Raw genomic sequence first — 19,776 nt, forward strand, 5'->3', positions numbered from 1 at the left:
TGTATATTTTGGTTAATATGGTTCATAGTGTGAAAAATGTTTTAAAAATTTAAAAATAGTCTAAATCAAAAACCATGTAAAGTGGAGAAAGAGATATGCAAAATTCAATTAGACCTGTTGAGCAATATCTATAACATACTGATAGCAGAGGTAAAATCAAAAGGCTGATGAGTTTGCAATCATCTTCAACATTTGGCAACAAGCAGATAGTCATTTTGCTCTCTTCCTGTTGTATTCATCATTAAAATTACAATCAATTCAATTCACCCCATTTGATATCAAGATATGTCCCGTCGACTTGAAGCAGATTCAATCTGGCCAATTATTTCACTTTCATCATAGAAAATTGATCATAGGTGCATTCCACAACACTATCTTGCTTTCTAATTCATCAATAACCTGCTTATTGATGTTTTGAAGATGCTGTTTGTCATTTACATTAATGATCTGGATGATGGGGTGGTAAATTGGATTAGTAAATATGCAGGTGATACTAAAATAGGTGGAATTGTGGATAATGAAGAAGGTTTTCAAAAACTGCGAAAGGAATTGGACTGCTTAGAAGAGTGGGTTAAAAGATGGCAGGTGGAGTTTAATGCTGAGAAGTGTGAAGTGTTTCATTTTGGAATGAATAATCAAAACAGGACATATGTAGTGAATGGGAGGGCATTGAAGAATGGAGTGGAGCAGAAAGAGCTAGGAATAATGGTTCATCATTCCCTGAAGGTAGAATCTCATGTGGATAGGGTACTGAAGAAGGCTTTTAGTATGCTGGCCTTTATAAATCAAAGCATAGAATATAGGGGTGGGGAGGTGATGTTGAGACTGTTCAAGGCATTCGTGAGGCCAAATTTGGAATACTGTGTGCATTTCTGGTCACTGAATTATAGGAAGGATATCAACAAGGTAGAAAGAGTGCAGAGAAGATTTACGAAAATGTTAGCTGAGTTTCAGAATCAAGATTACAAAAAAGATCGAGCAGATTAGGTTTTTATTCCTTGGAGTGTAGAAGGTTGAGGGGTGATTTGATAGTGGTATTTAAGATTATGAGTGAAATAGAGTTGATGTGGATAGGCTTTTTCCCTTGAGGGTAAGAGAGATTGAAACAAGAGGTCATGAGTTAAAAGTTAAGGGGCAAAAGTTTAGAAGTAACATGAGGGGAAACTTCTTCACTCAGTGGCTGTATGGAATGAGCTTCCGGGAGAAGTAGTGGTGGTAGGGTTCATTTTGTCATTTAAGGAAAAATTGGATAGGTGTATGGATGGGAGGGGAATGGAGGTTTACGGGCAAGGTGCAGGTAGATGGGACTAGAGGAGAGTACTTGGTTTGGTGCGGACTAGAAGGGCCGAGATAGCCTGTTTCCATGCTGAAATTGTCATATGGTTATAAATTTCTGAGATACTGTGTCCAATTTCCTGGTGCCTTCCTTCTGGATTTGATAACAATTGGAAGCTCCTCTCATTGACTTTGCATAAATTTTATTAGAAGCCTCTCAGTCTCCACTGGATGTATTGTATCTCTCCTCCTCTTTCTCTCTACTACTGAAGCATTTGATATGGTTTCAAAGAACTGGGCAACATGCTCTCACAAGAATCACTCTTTTCATTGCAGAACATATGATTACATACAATGCAACCAGATTGAAATAGACTTTGTTTTGTTAGCCTTGCATTTTGCACTCAGGTTCTGGGCTCTGCTATTGTTCTATAACTGTTCTTTGACTACTATGTCTAATGCCGATAGATCCTTGTGTGATCTAAAACTTGAAAACGGGGGTATGCAGTCATGGACAGCAGCATTTCAAGCAGAAAGAAATAATGCAAATCAGCAAACTGTACAAAGTTCTGAAGTTGCCTTAGATGGAAGAAAAGAGTGCAGATGAATCACATGCAGGTGAAGTCAGTGGCTACACTTACTTCATGAGGAGTTTGAGGAGACTTGGTAGGTCACCAAAGACTCTTACCAATTTCTACAGGTGTACAATGAAGAACATCCTGACTGGTGGCATCACTGACTGGTATGGAAGGGCCAATGCACAGGATGGAAAAAAAGTGTTGTGAACTCAGCCATTGACATCATGGGCACCAGTCTTCACTCCATCAAGAAAACCCACAAGAGGCGATATCTTAAGAAAACAGCCTCTATCCTCATGGACCCTCTCCTCACTGCTATCACCAAGAAGGAGATACAGGAACCTGACCACCCAACAGTTTTTAAAAAAAGCTTCCTCCCCTCTGCCATCAGATGTATGAATGGACAATGAACCACAAACACTACCTCACTTTTCTATTCTTTTGCACTAATTTTTTTTTTTAAATGTAATTATAGTTTTTGCACCTGTGATAGAAAACAACTAATTTTGTAACGTATATTCACGACAATAAATTCTGATTCTGATCCATGTTTCAATTAGTAGAAGCCCTCAAGTTTAGCCCCCAGAAATTTCAAAGTCAAGAATGAGGAAGAACATTACCAAGTCACTTCCATCAAAAATCCCTCCAGACAATTGAAGCACTTTTATAGTGTGCAATGAACTTGAGCAATATCACAGATAAATGATAATCCTTAGCCAAGTCTAAATTCCTGGTGAATTTTGATTCCTGGAAAATTGCTTATTTGTTTTCATGTATACACTGTTTACAGTTTCTTTTATTGCACTACCACTAAGTGGTCATTCTACCTCGCCTGCAGAAAAGGAATCTCAAGGTTGTATGTGATGTCATGTATGTACTCTAACAATAAAACTGGAATCAAATCAAGGGCAGTTTAATTGAAGTTATAATAAAAAAAAAGACAAACCAAATCATCTACGAGGTAGCATTATCATTTTCAATGTGCATATACTGTAGCAGAAGTGCTTGACATCTTATGTGCATTACACATGAATCTGGCCACAGTAAATTAGGAAAAGGAAATAATTCTCACCCATCAGTGCAATACAAGTGATATTTCAACCACTTTGTTTTATTAGCCTTGCAGTTTGTATTTGTGTGTGCTGGACTTTTCCAGTATCATATACACCTAATGCCAATAAATATTTGTATGGCTTAATACCTGAAGGCTGAACATGCAAGGTATGGCATTCTTTGCAGATTATCCTATTTTTTCGTTGAATTAAAAAAGATGGAAATAGATGAATAAACTCCAGTCAGTAGAAAGTTAATATCCTTAATGATGACTCAAAGTGGTTGAAAAATATGATTAAGATAGCAAAATATTGTTACAGCGCCTGTGACCCAGGTTCAAATCAGGAACTGTCTGTAAGGAGTTTGTGCATTTTCCCATGTCTGTGTGGGTTTCCTCTGGGTGCTCCAGTTTCCTCCTCCCCTTCAAAACATATGGGGGTTAGAGGTTAATAAGGTGTAATTGGGCAGCATGAGCTCGTGGGTCTGTTACCATGTTGTATGTCTAAATTTAAATGTTAATTTTTTTAAGTATTTGTCTAAGCTGAATATCAATAAATAAATCCTAAGTTGGCCAAAAAAACATTAATAATTGAGACCAAAGCACTCAAGGAGTGAAGAACTTAAAGGAGTCTGCAACAAAGAGGTTAAGAGAGAGTCACTGGGAAGGCATCTATAATTAGAACTATATAATTCAGTGCTATATTCAAAAATGGAATGAAAGAAAACACATGCAACAGGCAGCCCTATTAAATAATGGAATCAAGGAGATATAAATATATCTTAGGTACATATATATAAGAAATTGGCTAAACAGTACAAACAACAGTTCAGCAGAATGTTCAAGGCTCTTGAGATTTATAATCTGCCCACAACTACTTGCAATTCATATTAAAAATGGAATCGTCCAATCCATAAGGAGAAGATGATTCAAAATAGACAAATTTTAGAACGTTTAAATAACAAGGAATAAAGTTGCAATCGTTACATATTGGCAAAATCCAAATCAGAAGCAATAATATGTAAATTGTATAGTACTCAGTTTCTTTTCTTTGGCTTGGCTTCACGGACGAAGATTTATGGAGGGGGTAAAAGTCCACGTCAGCTGCAGGCTCGTTTGTGGCTGACAAGTTTATACTGCAGTTTTAAGTATTATAACCAGTTTTACTTTTCAAAACAGGTTGATGGAATATTTTCAGGCTAATGAGAAGTGTCTTGTGCTTTGCCACATGGGTTGGTGTTGAAACAAGGCTCTTTTTTTGCATATAGTATATTAATATGAATACATCAGCAAAATATAATTTCAAAGGGGTAATTGGCAGAACATGTGGAAATGCAGTAAGCAAGAAGAAAGTCAGTACAATCCAAGATGGCACACACAACTGGTGACGTGCCAGACATGTCACATGCAAAATTTAATTGTGGAGAGCTTCCAGTGATTTATTTGTGGGAAAAATGAGGAGTGAAAATATAAATTAAGTAATCCATTACAATGAAAATGATGGAACAGAAATATATTGGAGTATTTGTCCAGCATTGTCTGAAAGTGTTACACTGTTGAAAATCCTGATTATAAAAACACACATTCATTGGCTTAACAAATGCGAACACTGATACCAGAACAAGCCGCTCATGCTAGGTACAGAGCACTACTTAGGACATAGATGAAATATAGGAGGCATTTTGGGCAGAAAAGATTCCATAACAGCAAAAGATTTCTGTTAAAAAGAGAGACCAGTGGAAACTTTGTTATTCTTGGAGCGAGCTAACTAAGAATAAGGGGAGATTTAATAGTCTTCAAATCCTGAAAGATTGTGACAAAGTATAAAAGGAGGAAATATTTCAAGAGGATAGTTTGATTGCAGACAATAAAAAAGAGGTAATTTGCAAAAAAACCTCAGATGACATGAGTAAAATAAACTTTGCATGAGCTTTTCATTATCTGAAATGTTTCAGGTTGGTGGTCGAATAGACCTGATACTGCGCAATTTCGTTTACCATGTCCGAAATTCGACATGTCTGGCTTTTGGGACATTCCGTTCTGCACCGTGATTGGAGGAAGTGGCCCAGAATACTCCATGGCCACACTTTTAAGGTGACACAAGAAGTCCAGGCCCAGCAACACAGGAGCACACAAATCCTTCAGTACGTACAATCAGAACTTACAAAACTCCCCCCTTTTACAGTTGCTTGTACTATGTAATACGAGTGCGAAGCTAGGAAAATACAAAAGTCCGTCGGGTACACTTTCAACTTGTACCGCAGAGCTGTCGCAGTTTATAAAGCTCTCCATAGAGCCAATGTCTACCAAGTAATCAGTCAAATGTCTGTTTTCTCTCACCTCCATCGTCGAGTTATTCAATTGATGAGGTATTGCCTGATCCAGAACGACCGATGCCAGTGCTCTGGAAATCCCATTGCTCCCCTTGCCAATGTCAACTTTCTCCTCTTGACCCACGGCCTGACAAGATGGCATCAACTACGAGGCGTGATGAGATGGCCGCCCTCCATCTTGATCTGAAGGACTAGGTGGCATCAACCTCGAGGCGCGTAGCAAGATGGCCACTGTAGATTCCCACGATGCTTAATTCTGGTGCGGGTCTCGTAATGAGGCACAGCATGATGCTGGCGGCGAGCAGCGAGGAGAGGCTGAGGCCGGCACTTCGGGACTCGGGCATAAGCCGAACCATGACTCAGGGGTTGCACACGCGGTGACCCTCTTTGGGTTCCCTTTAACCCAGCAGACCTTCACCCAGTGCCCTCGCTTACTGCATCCTTTGCAGGGCATCAGGCACAGAGGGTGCTGTTCCTGTCCAAAGAAGTAGCATCTCCGGTTGGGTGTGGTCACAGCAGTTGGCACTGGGTGTATTGGGAAAGGTTGTGGCTGTCATGTGACAGCACTGTTCCCTACCTAATCGGTGGACACACCAGCTGCCAATCAAGGTTTGGTTCTGCCCCACCCATTAGTGCACACCTTGCTGTTGGCCATAAGTAAATTACCTGGACTCCACTCTCCAGCCTGCCTGTACTTGGCCTTGGGCCATTGGCTGTTGTAATTAGATTAACTCTCCTGCCACTAAGCTATTGGCCCCCAGTAAATGATGTGGGCTTGTCCCTCCAGCACTATTAAGGTGCCATGTGCTGTTTGTTCTCTCTCCTTGCCAGCTTGGGACCACCCTGCTTCACTCCAGGCCTAGAAATGTGGAAGGGTGCTGGAGGAAACTGTTGGTTAGATGTGCACTGTTAAAAGGGTTGGGAGCGTTTAATTAGTGTCCCTTGAAGCATAGAGCTGTGCCTGCACTGAGTCAAGGGGTGGTGGGGGATCGTAGTGATTTTTGCCTGATCATTGTGTGTTGAGTGTGTGCTCTGCATCAGTTGCCTTCTGTAAATAAAATCCTTCCCTACATCAAAACTGTGTTCAGAGTCCTTGCCTTTGAGACCTACCAAACCTGTTTCCTCACTCACAACACTGGGCTGCGGGGATCACTGGAACCCCAATGATCTAATCCTCTAAAAAGGCAGCGCTTTCGCCCATGAGGTCGTCAGCTTCCAGTTGGGCCTGTTTGAGCACTTTTGCCAGCTTCAGGGTGCTGGCCAAGTCTTTCTTCTTCAACTCTAGCAGTTGCTGACTTGCATACTTCAACCTCGCCCCTGCCACAAGGGTGTCCCGGATTTATTCCTCCTCTCTCACCCGGGCCATGCCCGCTTCATAGTGGCATTTTCTGGTCAGGGCCCACAGTTCAATGACAAAACCATCCAGCAACTCACCCAGATGGTGCCAACAGTGAGAGAGATGGTGCCTTGCCAGCATGTTGTTCTGGGACCTCATAGCGGGCCTTTAAGTCTTCAATGGCCGACTCGTATGTAGCACTGTCTCTGATGATAGCAAACCCCTTGGGGCTGACTCGAGAGAGAAGTGTAGATCTCTGGAGACTATCGGAATTAAAGACGTCTTGTGTGACCGTCAGGTAGGACTCCAGCCAGAAGGCGAATTCCTCTGGGGCCTCAGGGGACAGAGGATTGACCTGGAGCATGCCTGGCTTCAACAGGGCCTCCATCCTGCTTCAAAGTTAAGCATTAAAATTGTAACGTGACTGATTCCACTCAGAGACAAGTGAGGAGTACAAACATGCTTTTAATAGCTTACAATCAATGGCCGGTAGACACAATAGTCCTCTGGTGAATCTGAGGTAAGGTGGGAAAAACCAGGGTTTATATTGGGGTATGTGAGGGTGGAGACAGCCATCAGAACAATACACAGATGGTGAATTCCAGTTCATTGCACTCCCCACCACGTACTCCCATTTTTTGCAAATAGATCCTATCAATCAGAGATGGCCATTGACAACAAAAACAGGTCCATGGTGATAACCTCTTCCACGGATGCTGTCTTGCCTGACATAATTGCTTTCTTCTATTTTAGTGAAACACGAATGTCTGGAGACAAAGGAACTCAGCCAGTCTTTCAGCATCAATAGGAGACTGGCTGAGTTTCTTCAGCATTTCAGTGTGTTTTTACTTCTTTTCTGGATTTGCAATAACTTCCTTATTATGCTAAAGCGAAGTTAGAGCGACCTCTCCAGGGTACAAGCCAGAGTAAAGTTGATATGGAGATCCTTCTGATGCCCATGTAGTGGGATTAGCCTCTCCATGTTAATGATATCCAAAGGAACGATGAAAGTCGATACATTTTGGTGCCAGCAGCATCGCAGGAGTTGCTGTGGCAATACTGGGCACAGTAGTCAACCACCTTCGAGACACCGACACTGGATTTTTCCTCGGGATTTACTCCCAAAGCCTTTCCTGTAAGCAGACAGACCCACAAGGCATCGAACATTTGAAATTAGAGTTTTCTCTCTCTTAGATGAGTTAACGAGCCCCATCTACCTGAAGCAACTGGTTTCAAGGTGCCAGCAGTGGCTTATCTAGGTAAAGTGGCGCCTGAGGGCAAGCATTGACATTGTGCCCCCCCACACTTTAAAAAAAACGCACCACACCAACTGTGCCGCCCGACATATGATATGAGTAGCCGATCAGGTACTGTCATAGGGAAGTCAGTGGGTGGGTGGATGGTGAGGCCATCAGGGGGTGGCTTGGGTGGGCTGTGACAGCCCTGCTGGCTGCTCTGTCCTCCAGCACCTCACCGGACCGCTTCTGCCTTTGGGGCTGCTCTGTGTTTCCCTGACTGGCGTTGGCACTGGCAGAGCGGTTCCAGCTGCGTGGGGGACTAGGGGTAGGGAAGACAGCCATTTTTCCCATTGATCCTGCATTGAGCTGCTGCCAGGTGCTGCGTGCGTGCTGGAACAGCCCCGAAGCAGCCCAATGAGATGCCAGCCCAGAGCGGTGCTCAAATAAGTGGGATGGAATCTGTCTTGGGCTAGCCCAGCTAGGGGCTCAGACATTGAGCAGGCAAGGCAAGGATAGTGCCCCCCGCAAGTGGCACCCAGGGTATGAGCTCTAGTTGTCACACCCTAGATACGTCTATAGGTGCCAGTGGCCCGCCTTTACCCTTCTTCTGTCAGTAGGCACTTTCAAGTGGCCAAAATACCCTGATGTAAAACTGCCTGTTCTACTCCAATGCGGCTGTCGGAGGCCACCTGAAAGTGGCGAACCCGGCCAGGAGGAGCACTTACCCAATTCTCCTCCTGTAGATATAATCTCCGGCTCTGAGAATCCCCCATTGCACCTGAAAGCAGCAGTGGGTCTACGGCCACAGTCCCCAGGAGCCGGCGTTCGCTCGGATGCAGCTCTCCTTCAGCTGGCACGTTGACAGGTGACAGAAAGGCGTCTTTTCTACAGCCACCTGCACATCCCAGCTCCATTCCCCCAGCAGCATGTGCCGGCGCATTACCTGCGTCCGAACACCTGAAAGCAGCTAGTGTGAACAGCTTTGCCAGGCATAAGAACTATGCCATGCTTTTGAAGGCCTGGAGTTGGTTGTCAGAGGCCACAAAGAGCATTTTGTAGCAGTGGGAGCTCTTTGCCTCTGCCACCCTTCGGCTCTGAGAACCTTCAGAGCCTGCCCCATTAAGCATTTAAATATTTTGTTCACCGTGCTGAGATGATAATGACACAGGGGTGTGAATGTGTCCACTCACTCACTACCTTACATCACGTGCCGTGACTGGGCTGAATGTCCCTCTCCCCAGCAACGTGACCTCACAATGGCGGGGTGTCGTCATAAAGGGCTGAGTGGGACTCGGTGGCCATCGAGGGGAAGGACAGGCATGGATTACATTCCCCACAGGCACGCGGTCAGCTTCGTCCGGCCGCTCACTCGCCTGAGAATCGGCAAGCAGAGGACTTTCTTCGCGGGCACCTACAAGATCTGTAAGCTGGCTGCCAACGTGCCCGACCTGGTGGTGTACGATGGGGTGGACAGGCCTATCCCCGACGTGGAGCATTTCCATGGCGTCCTCCTCTTCGCTGACATTTCAGGTGAAGGGCCGCAGGTGGGCGGGGACGGGGCCAGAGGCTGGTGGGGCGGGGCCAGAGGCGGGAGGGGGCGGGGCCAGAGGCTGGAGGGGGCGGGGCGGGGCCAGAGGTGAGATGAGTCGGGGCCAGAGGCTGGATGGGGCGGGACCAGAGGCTGGGGGTGGGGTCAGAGGCTGGAGGGGTGGGGCCAGATGCTGGAGGGGCGGGGTCAGAGGCTGGAGGGGGCGGGGCGGGGTCAGAGGCTGGAGGCTGGAGGAGTCGGGGGTGGGACCAGAGGCTGGAGGAGACGGGGGCGGGGCTAGAGGCTGGAGGAGACGGGGGTGGGACCAGAGGCTGGAGGAGACGGGGGCGGGGCCAGAGGCTGGAGGAGGAGACAGGAGGAGGCGGGGCGGGGCCAGAAGCTGGAGGAGTCGGGGGCGGGGCCAGAGGCGGGAGGAGGTGGGGGCGGGGCCAGAGGCTGGAGTTGGGGCGGGGCCAGAAGCTGGCAGGGGCGGGGCCAGAGGCTGGAGGAGGCTTGACGCATGTTCTGAACTGCGGAAGGGTTCACCAGCCTCACGGAGACCTACACGATGAACAGCAAGAAAGGTGGCGGGGCCGACCTTTTGACCAGAACACTCAACGGGTATATCACCGACATCGTGGATCGTAAGTAACGATGTGTTTAAGGGTAAATGAAAGGGTGCACAGGCCTCTGGCCTTGCTGCCTTTCCCTCAGAAGAAATTAGTTCAAATGATCCCGAGCAAAATATCACTTGATAAGATTTCACCATGTTCACAGCACTTTCTGTTTGACTTCAAGATTTGTCAGGAATCAGCGTCATTAGAGAGAGAGAAAAAAGTGTTGGGGACTGTGATAAAGGCAAGGATTATAGGTCAACACAATATTATTGACCAAGGCCCATAAACTATGCTGTACTGTTCTCTGTATTCAAACTGTCAAGTGCTTGTGATTGGAAACTAGCTTCTCAAGTGTCTGACATGAAAGGGCAGGTCAACCAGGGGAAATTGAAGAAATAGTTGCCTCTATCATTACTTCAAGCCCAACGTGGTAGCACACACATTGGTCATGCCTTGCCAATCTCGTGATACCCTCTTACTTGTGCAGGGCAGTGCACAAATGCGGCCATAGGAGGAAACGCTAGGCTAATCAGGATGAAAAGCATTGAATGTTACAGGCCATAAGACATAGGCTTTTCAGGCCATCATTTGCCCTGTTATTCCACTGATCCATTTTCCCACTCAACCCTACTGTCTGGCCTCCCCATAACCTTTGATATCAATCTCTGCCTTGAAAACACCCAATGACTTGGACTCAACAATCGGCTTTGGTGACAAATTCCACAGATTTGCCATCCTCTGACTACAGAAATTCCTCCTCGTCTCTGTTCTAAGTGGACACCCTTCAATCCTGAAATTGTGCCTTTTGTTTCTAGACCCTTCCACCATGGGAGGCATCCTTTCTCCATCTACTTTGTCCCATGCCTTTCAACATTTGAAATGTTTCAATGAGATCTCTCCTCATTTTCCTAAATTCCAACAAGTACTGTTCCTAGAGCTGTCAAATGCTCCTCAGACAAAAACCTTTTTATTCCTGGAATCATCCTAGTAAACCATCTTTGAAACCCCTCCAATTTCAACACACCTTTTCTTAAATGAGAAACCCAGAACTGCTCTCAATACTCCAAGTGAGGTCTCATCTGTGCCTTATAAACCCTCAGCATTGCATCCCTGCTCTTGTATTCTATTCTTGAAATGAATACCAGCATTGTATTTGCCTTCTTCACTCCTGACTCAACCTATGTTTACCTTTAAGCTACCTGGTATGAGGGCTCCCAGGTCCTATTGCATCTTAGTATTTTCAATTTTCTCCTCATTTGGAAAATAGTCTGCCCTTTCCAACATTGCATTTCATTTGCTACTTCTCTGGTCATTCTCCTAATCTGCCTCATTCCTTCTGTCCCCCAAAACTCATGAAACCACTGTATGTCTGAACTCATCACTTTTGGGCATCTCCCTTGCATAGCCTCCAACCCTGCACTGCCTGTTTCTACCTCCTACCCAAGATCCACAAACCCAATTGTCCTGGCAGACCCATCTTTTCCACATGCTCCTGCCCCTCTGGATTGGTATCTGCGTATCTCAGCTCCATTTTGTCTCTCCTGGTCCAGTTGCTCCCCACATACATCCACAATATTTCACATACCCTCCATCATTTCAACACCTTCCAGTTCCCTGAAGTTAAGCACTTCATCTACCATGGACATCTTATCACTGTACACCTCCATCTGCCATAGTGAAGGTATCAAAGACCTTTGTTTCTTTCTTGACAATAGATCCAAGGGGTCCCTCTCCACCACCACCTTCTTCTGGCTGGAAGAATGTGTCCTCAACCTCATTAATTTCTCCTTTCACTTGACCCACATTTTCCTGGTCATAGGGGTAGCCGTGGTTACCCCACATGGATCCCAGCTATGTTTGCCTATTGGCTATATGGAACAATCCATGCTACAAGCTTACACAGGCAAGGCTCCTCAAATCCTCTTCTGCTACATCGACAACTCATTTAGTGCTGCCTCGTGTATTCATGATGAGCTTATTCACTTTATCCACTTCGCTGCCGACTTCCACCCTGACCTCAAATTCTCTTGGTCCATCTCCAGCGACACTCTCTTTTCTCGATCTCTCTCTGTCTCCATCTTTGTAAAACAAACTCTTGGCAGACATCTTCTGTAAACCCATCAACTCCCACAGCTAACTCGACTACACCTCTTCTCACCCTGTCCCCTGTAAGGATTCCATTCCTTTCTCTCAATTCTTCTGTGTCTGTTGCATCTGCTCTCAGGATGAGGTTTTCCATGCCAGATCATCAGAGATGTCCTCCTTCAAAAAATGTGGCTTCCCCTTTACCACCATCAACTCTGCCCTCACCTCCATATCCTCCATTTCCCGCACATCTGCTTTGGTTGCCTTGGCCCCCACACTCAAAAAGGATAGAATTTCCCTTGTCAAAGGGGACCTATCATTGCACCAGCCTCTGCTTTCTACATATCATCCTCCACCATTTCACCCACCTACTACATGCTCCCACCACCAGACATATATTCCCCACAGTACTTGCAGACTTTTTAGTTTCACTCCTTTAAGTCCCTGCTTCCTCAACACTACCTCCTCCTCCACCTACATTCGTATCATCAGTAAACCTGGCCACAAACCCATTCATTTCATAATCTAAATCATTAACACTGACTCCTGTAAAACTCCACTAGCAACTGGCAGCCAACCAGAATATCATCCCTGAATTCCAACTCTTCTTCCTATTAATCAGCTCCTATCTTGTTAAGTAGTTTCATAAGTGTTGGTGAAATATACACCAGCTGCCTGAATGTAAGGAACCTTGTCAAAGGCCTGAGAATCCAAATTAACATCATTCACTGCATCTTCTTTATCTAGTTTGGTTGTCACTTCTTCAAAGAATGCCAATAGGCTTGTCAAGCAACATTTTCCCTTCAAGATTCAAATTCCTTTATTTTCATGTAATAAAACAGGTGCAATATTATATGAAATTGACTTTAATCTGCCATAAGGCAAACATTTGGCATCAGCAGAAATTGCCCAATGCCCTTTACAGTCAGAGAAAGAGAAGCAAAAGAGTCACTGAGTGTCCATGGATTTGCTTCCAGCTCTCCCGCAAGCCTCCGCAAACACATAGACTTCAGTCCAAACCATTGGCAACTCGAGCTCCAGATCCAAACCTCTGACATGACCAGGAAGCTTTCAGCACCTTCTTGCATCATGATTCCAATGCCTGGTACCCCTTCAGCCAGTCTCCAGCAGTCCGCAGACTGGTGTGAGTCTTTTGACCACAGTCGCCAGCAGCCCACAACCTGCGTGACTTCCTTGTTTCGATTCAGCAACACCCTTCAACCTGTTTGTTCTTCAGCCGCTTGGCCCCCCCATTGGTATGCCATCATGGTCTTCTCCTCTGGCTCTCCTCGAGCGGGGTGGGGGGTGGGTAAGTGGGTGGGTGGTAGTTTTCCCGTGGATGTTGGGTTTTTTGGTGCCCTGCGCCAGTCCTTTGCTTTCCTGGAGTCTCCGACCCCTCGTGGCTGCTACTGATCTCCTGCAGAGGAGTGCAGTGTTTCCGATCCCTGCTCCTCATAGGATCGCACCAGCAGCAGTGTTGCCGTAAAGAAACTATACTATAGATTCATAAAAGATCATTACCATTGGCTCCACAATCTCTACTGCTACTTATTTCAGAACCTGAGGGTGCAATTCACCTTGTCCTGGAGACTTATCCACCTTTAGACCATTCAATTCTCTGAGCATCTTCCTTGAAATAATAACTGCACTCACTTCCCTTCCTTAAAGGGCATCTGGCCCAGTGCTAATGTCTTCCCATAGTGTAGACTTATCCAAAATACTCATTTAGTTCCTCTGCCATATTCTTGACTCCCATTGTTATTTCTCCAGTTTCATTTTCTCATAGTCCTATACCTCCCATAGCCCCTCTTTCCTCTTTGTATAGTTAGAGGTTTTTTGTGTCCTCTTTGATATTATTTTTTTTAAAAAGCAACAAAACAAATTTGTGCAGCTAAATAACATTATTAAATATCTGGTCATTTTAACCCTCCCAATTTATAATCCCAGGTTAATTTATCCATGGAAATTCTAGAAACTTTACCTGACCAAAGGAATGAACGAACATACCCATTAAGAATTTTTAAAAGTTGAATGCAAAAAGGTTTCAGTTTTTTCACTGCATCTAAAACATTAATATTTCTGATTTTAATTTGTGTAATTTTTGTGGTGTAAGATATAGTTGGTGCAAAAAAGTTGTATAGTGCTAATCTATACCTTCTGTTAATAGAATTGGTCATACTGTCCTGACAATCAATACCCAAATCTGTCTCCCATCTTTGTCCAGATTTACCCCTGTTTTGGGGTACCCATTTGAAGTAAGGAATACATTTTTGAAATAAATTTCTTTGTAGTCCCCTTTTGAACAGGAGTCTACTTCACTGCACTGTGGTAGGGCCATCATTGGGCTCAATTTGTGCCTTAAATAAGATTAATTGAAAATAGATGTATTATTAGTTACGCTATATTTGGGTTTTAATTGATCAAATGACATTAATTGCCCCTGCTCATAACAATCTTTGATACACCTGGTCCCAAAAAGGGATCAGGTGTTCAGGATTTTATTGTCTATTGTTAAAGGAATGAGCTAGAGGTGTTTTAGGAGATAGGCCCCCTTTGGACTTGATTTAATAATTTATTTTATTCCAAATATTAATTGTATGTTTTAACTTTTTTGCATTCAACCTGGTCATGTTGGAAGGTGAGGAAGATGTGGGAAATCTTCTCGAACAAATCACTAAGATTTGATTTCTACAGATACCAGAGTTGTTTATATTGGGAAATATAGCAGAGTAAGACCTAAAATGAGACTGTCAAAAGACTAATTAGAATTTGTAAAGATCACATTGGCAGTAGCCAGGAAGTATATAGCGGTTTTCTGGAAATCTGATTCCCAAATAGATATGAGCTATTGGAAAGGGGAAATATATGCTTGTAGTCCCCTGGAGAAAATTGCATAATCTTAGGAAAAAAATGTGGTTTTCTAAAAATCTAGAGTCCATATCTTCAACACATGGGTGTAGAATCTTAACAATGCCCCCTTCTCCCCACCCCCCCTCACTCTGCCTTCAGCCCTTGGCATCTGGGAGCCACCTGGAATTCTGGGTAAGTCAGGATATTTGTCCCTTGGCAGGAGATTGATGAATCCAGTGAAACTTTTTTTTTTCTCTTTTTCTTTCTTCCATTCTATTGACTATTTCTCTACTTTTTCTTCCTGGGTGGATAAAAGGGGGGGGGAGGATTAGGGCTTGTTCTTTTTTTTTTCTTGTTTTTATTTCTTACTCAAAATCAACGTTGAATGATTGTTTCTTTTATGTAACTGATGAATTTCATGTTGATTTGAAAATATAAATAAAATAATTTTAAAAAATTTTTTAAATTTGTTAGGTAGTGGGATAGGTAAGGTTTGAAAAAAGTATTGAAGCCTTAGCATTATCTTCATTTTTACACCATGTACTCTGCCCAGTAATGTGATGGGCAAGTTTATCCACCAATGTAGGTCCTCCTCAATTTTCCGCAGCAAGGGGAGATAATTAATTTTCAATTTATTCAAATTATTATTAAATTTAATCTCTAAATACTTCATATCGGATTTGGCCCAATTAAACTGACTGCCATATAGATATTGGTATAGTCTCCTTTGTCTAAAGATAAAAATCTCACTCTTGTCCCAGTTTATTTAATATCTGGAGAATTTCCCAGATTTATCCAATATGATCTTGAGTCTAACCAGCGAGCCAGCCAGGTCAGTCAAATATATTAATATATTATCAGCAAATAAATTTATTTTATATTCTTTCTGGTTCACTTTAAACCCCATTTATGTATAGATCCCCTTTGAGAGCTTCAGCCAGTGGCTATCACAGTCCTTTTCAGCTTCCAAAACCACTGCTATGCTCAGATCCACCTTTGTCTTGGCGAAATAATAGAGTAAATAATCTGCCAACGTTATCTGATGATTGTCTATTTTTAATAAATCCTGATTGATCAGATTTAATCAATTTTGGCAAATGTTGAGCCAATCTGTTAGTTAATGCTTTCGCTGTATTACAGTCCACATTTAAAAGTGTTATCGGTCTATAATATACTGGTTTTAACTAATCTTAATGAATTAATGTAATAATTGCTGTTGAAAAATATTCTGGGAAACTATGGGTCTCCTCAGCCTGAGTCAGTACCCTCATTAAAAGGGGGTATTCATTTATCCTTAAATTATTTATAAAATGCAGAAGGAAATCCATCATCTCCTTGTGATTTATTAGTCTGTAGAGAACTTAGAGCTTTCTTAGTTTCATCCCTTGAAAAAGGGGCTTTCAATTTTCCTTGATCTTGGAGATATGCAATGTTCTAGTAAAATATGCATATATCGTGCTGATGACTCAGAGTAGAAAGATGAGATAGTGTTATTGTGAGCGGGACTTTTTTTTAATGTATTGTCAGATAGGCTCTAAATTTTTATTGATAACTGAATTCGCTTGGCTTGCAGTGCAGTGCAGCTACTGTTGGAGTATTGCCTCTTCAGGTTTACAGAAAACAGTGTTCTCAGACACATCTTAATATGATATGGAGGGAATTATCTTTGCTGAGTTTAGGCTTTTGTAATGAGAGGAAGCCATGATAAATCCAGGGATGATGATGGAGGCTGAAACATTGGGGCATTTAAGAGATCGAGATAGGCACATGGATAAAAGAAAAATAGAGGATTACGAGGTAGGAAGGGTTTAGTATTTTGTTGGTGTGAATACATAGGACAGCACAACATTGGGGGCTGAAGGGCCTGTACTGTGCTGTAATGTTCTATAACACAAAATAATCCAAGAATATATTTTGTCAGTAAAAATGTATTGATATGGCTGTTTGCTTATCATACTTATGTAATAACGTAACATAACTTAATTAATCCTAATATCCTTTTAGATATTCTTCGTGCCGGGGGAGATATTGTGAACTATGCAGGTAAGAAATTGGAAATAAATAGTGTAATTTCAAAGGTTACTTTGGTTCAGCAGAAGTATGATCATTCGGTTTCTCCACAGGTGATGCAATGCTGGCACTATGGAGAGAAAGCAGGAAGGCATTGAGTGAGATACTCACTTTAGCTGTAAAATGTAGTCTAAATATCCAAGACAAATGTGACAATAGGGAAACTGAAGTGGGAGTGAAACTCAGAGTGAAAATAGGTAATGGCTAATTATTGAAACTTGACAGTAAATTATAATTTTGTTTTATTCAATTTTTGGATTGTGAAAGTTGAACAATATCAACATAAACGTGTATTGTTTATCAATAAACGTTATTTATTACGAAGCAAACTGTAATGTGACATTTGAAACATTTTTAAAAGGACAAATTTGAACTATGGACATTGTTATTCATGTGAATGGTTAGTTTTTATAAATTTAAGGTAATCCTGATCCTTTGAAGGAATTGAACAACATCATAACTTGCTGATCCCTGTTTTGCCAGAGGATGCAATTCTTGTCCGACCCTTGTGGGCATTTTAATCTGTCCCTCCCTTCCGTGCTGGATAAAGCCATTTGGAAGCCGTAAATCACGATGAGGAATTTTTTACTAATGTATTTCCACATTCACTTTCTGTCTACTATTTGGTAATCCTTAATATATCCCTAATAGAGTGACAATCATCTGCTTTCTAAAATCTATGTCAACCATGCCTTCTTATTATTTTGTTTCTTTTGGCTTAAGTTTTATTTCTGATCAATGCAATTACCCAAAATAGTAACATATAATATATACTGTTTAACTGTAGATCTTAACCATTAGGCAGCTGTAATCCACTGAACATACGCAAATATTTGCTTTATCTCTCACTTTTGTTTTGATATTCTAAAAATGTTCAACGGTCAAATTTGTTGTCCGAGTCCACGCATGATATTGCATACAACCATGAAATTCTTTTTCCTGCGGGCCAGGCAGAATTTCTATTTACCGGTAGTGCAAAAAAAAACTGCACTCAATAAAAGATACAAAAAAGAGAAAAAGAAAGGAGTGCAAGCAAAGTTTGCAATACAGAGAAGATATATTCAATAATAAAATGTGCAAAGTAAAAGTCCCCAAATTGAATTTCTGAGTTTGTTGTTTAGGAGACTGATGGTGGAGGGGGAGCAACCATTACTGAACCTTGTGGTGCAAGTCTTGTGGCAACTATACCTCTTTCCTGATGGCTTCAGCAAGAATAGAACATGTAACATGTGGTGTGGATCCTTGATGATTGGTGTTGCTCTCCAATGGCAGCACCCCATGTATATTTGCGCAATGGTAGAGTTTTTCCCAGTGATGCACTGGGCTATGTCCACTACCTTTTGCAGGGCTTTCCACTTAGAGTTATTGGTGCCCCCTTACCAAGTTGTGATGCAACCAGTCAGCACACTTTCCACTACACATCTGTAGGAGTTTGCCAAGGTTTTTTAATGTCATACTAAACCTCCGCAAACTTGTGAGAAAGTGGATGCGCTGAAGTGCTTTCTTCATGGTGACATCTGTGTGTTGGGTTCAGGAAAGGTCCTCCAAGGTGGTGACACCCAGAAATTTAATTTTTCTCACTTTCTCCCCCAATGATCACTGATTAATCACCTCTGGTTTTCCCCTACTAAAGATCACAACCAGCTCCTTGATTTTGGTGATATTGAGTGGGATTTGGTTGATAGTACATCATTCTGCCAAATTTTCAGTCTTCCTCCTGTATGCTGACTCACTGTCCTCTTTTGAAGACTTTACTGGTATCTTCAGCCACACAGTCATAGGTTTGAAGAACCTATTGCAGGGGCTAAGAATGTCATTCTTTGCTGCTCCCATGCTGATGGAGATAATGGAGATCTTCTTACCAATCCTCACTTACTGTGGTCTGGAGGAGAGAAAAGCCAGGATCCAATTGCAAAATGGGGTATTGAGTCCCAGATCTTGGCTTTCTATCAGTTTTGAGGGGGTGAATGCCCAATTGTAGTTGATAAAGAGCATCCTGATGTGTGCATTCTAAGTTTGCTACATTATTTAATGTTTTATATTTAGCATTCCTCTTGCCTTATTTTTAATTTTATTTATCAATTTGTTTCTTAGTACCTTTTGTGTTCCTTTTTAAGATCCATTGTACAGTGCTTTATCTTGATGCAGGAAATGCAAAACAACAGAGGTGCACCAAAGAAAAGGTACAAGGACTGCCTAAAGAAATCTCTTGGTGCCTGCCACATTGACCACCGCCAGTGGGCTGATATCGCCTCAAACCGTGCATCTTGGCGCCTCACAGTTTGGCGGGGAGCAACCTCCTTTGAAGAAGACCGCAGAGCCCACCTCACTGACAAAAGGCAAAGGAGGAAAAACCCAACACCCAACCCCAACCAACCAATTTTCCCCTGCAACCTCTGCAACCGTGTCTGCCTGTCCCGCATCGGACTTGTCAGCCACAAACAAGCCTGCAGCTGACGTGGACATTTACCCCCTCCATAAATCTTCGTCCGCGAAGCCAAGCCAAAGAAGAAAAGAAAATAATTGGTTAGGGCAGAGTGAAACACATGGCATTCTTGTCGTGCACACAGGACTATTTACTGGAAAAAAATACATGAAGCCCAGAGAAGTGAAAAAGGCTTAAAAATGATGTTTAAAAAAAAAGTAAATTAATTTGTTTCATACAGAGTTTAGGGATCCTCAGAACGAACATTAGAGCTCCCCTGCTGAATGCCCTTCCTGAATATTTGGGGTGGAGAGGGAGATCATTCATAACGTGTCACTAGCCTGCAACTTCTGTCCAATCTAATTGACTCTAATTGATGCTGCACATTGG

At 42.9% G+C, this 19,776-nt stretch overlaps 1 protein-coding gene across 2 annotated transcripts in view; it reads left to right on the forward strand.

The window, feature by feature from the left end:
- The first annotated feature begins 9,084 nt into the window (after positions 1 to 9,084).
- LOC138762086 (adenylate cyclase type 10-like) overlaps positions 9,085 to 19,776 on the forward strand; it is a 178,053-nt gene continuing 167,361 nt past the window's right edge. Inside the window, exons 1-4 of one of the 2 annotated variants that reach the window (XM_069935357.1) lie at positions 9,085 to 9,341; positions 9,879 to 9,983; positions 16,896 to 16,934; positions 17,015 to 17,158. In XM_069935357.1, coding sequence (XP_069791458.1) covers positions 9,131 to 9,341; positions 9,879 to 9,983; positions 16,896 to 16,934; positions 17,015 to 17,158 — 499 coding nt within the window. In that variant the 5' untranslated portion in view covers positions 9,085 to 9,130. The remainder of the gene's footprint in view (positions 9,342 to 9,878; positions 9,984 to 16,895; positions 16,935 to 17,014; positions 17,159 to 19,776) is intronic. The other variant, XM_069935358.1, reaches the window with a different exon arrangement.

Source organism: Narcine bancroftii, chromosome 4 (genome assembly GCF_036971445.1).
Source record: "Narcine bancroftii isolate sNarBan1 chromosome 4, sNarBan1.hap1, whole genome shotgun sequence".
Classification (NCBI taxonomy): Eukaryota; Metazoa; Chordata; class Chondrichthyes; order Torpediniformes; family Narcinidae; genus Narcine; species Narcine bancroftii.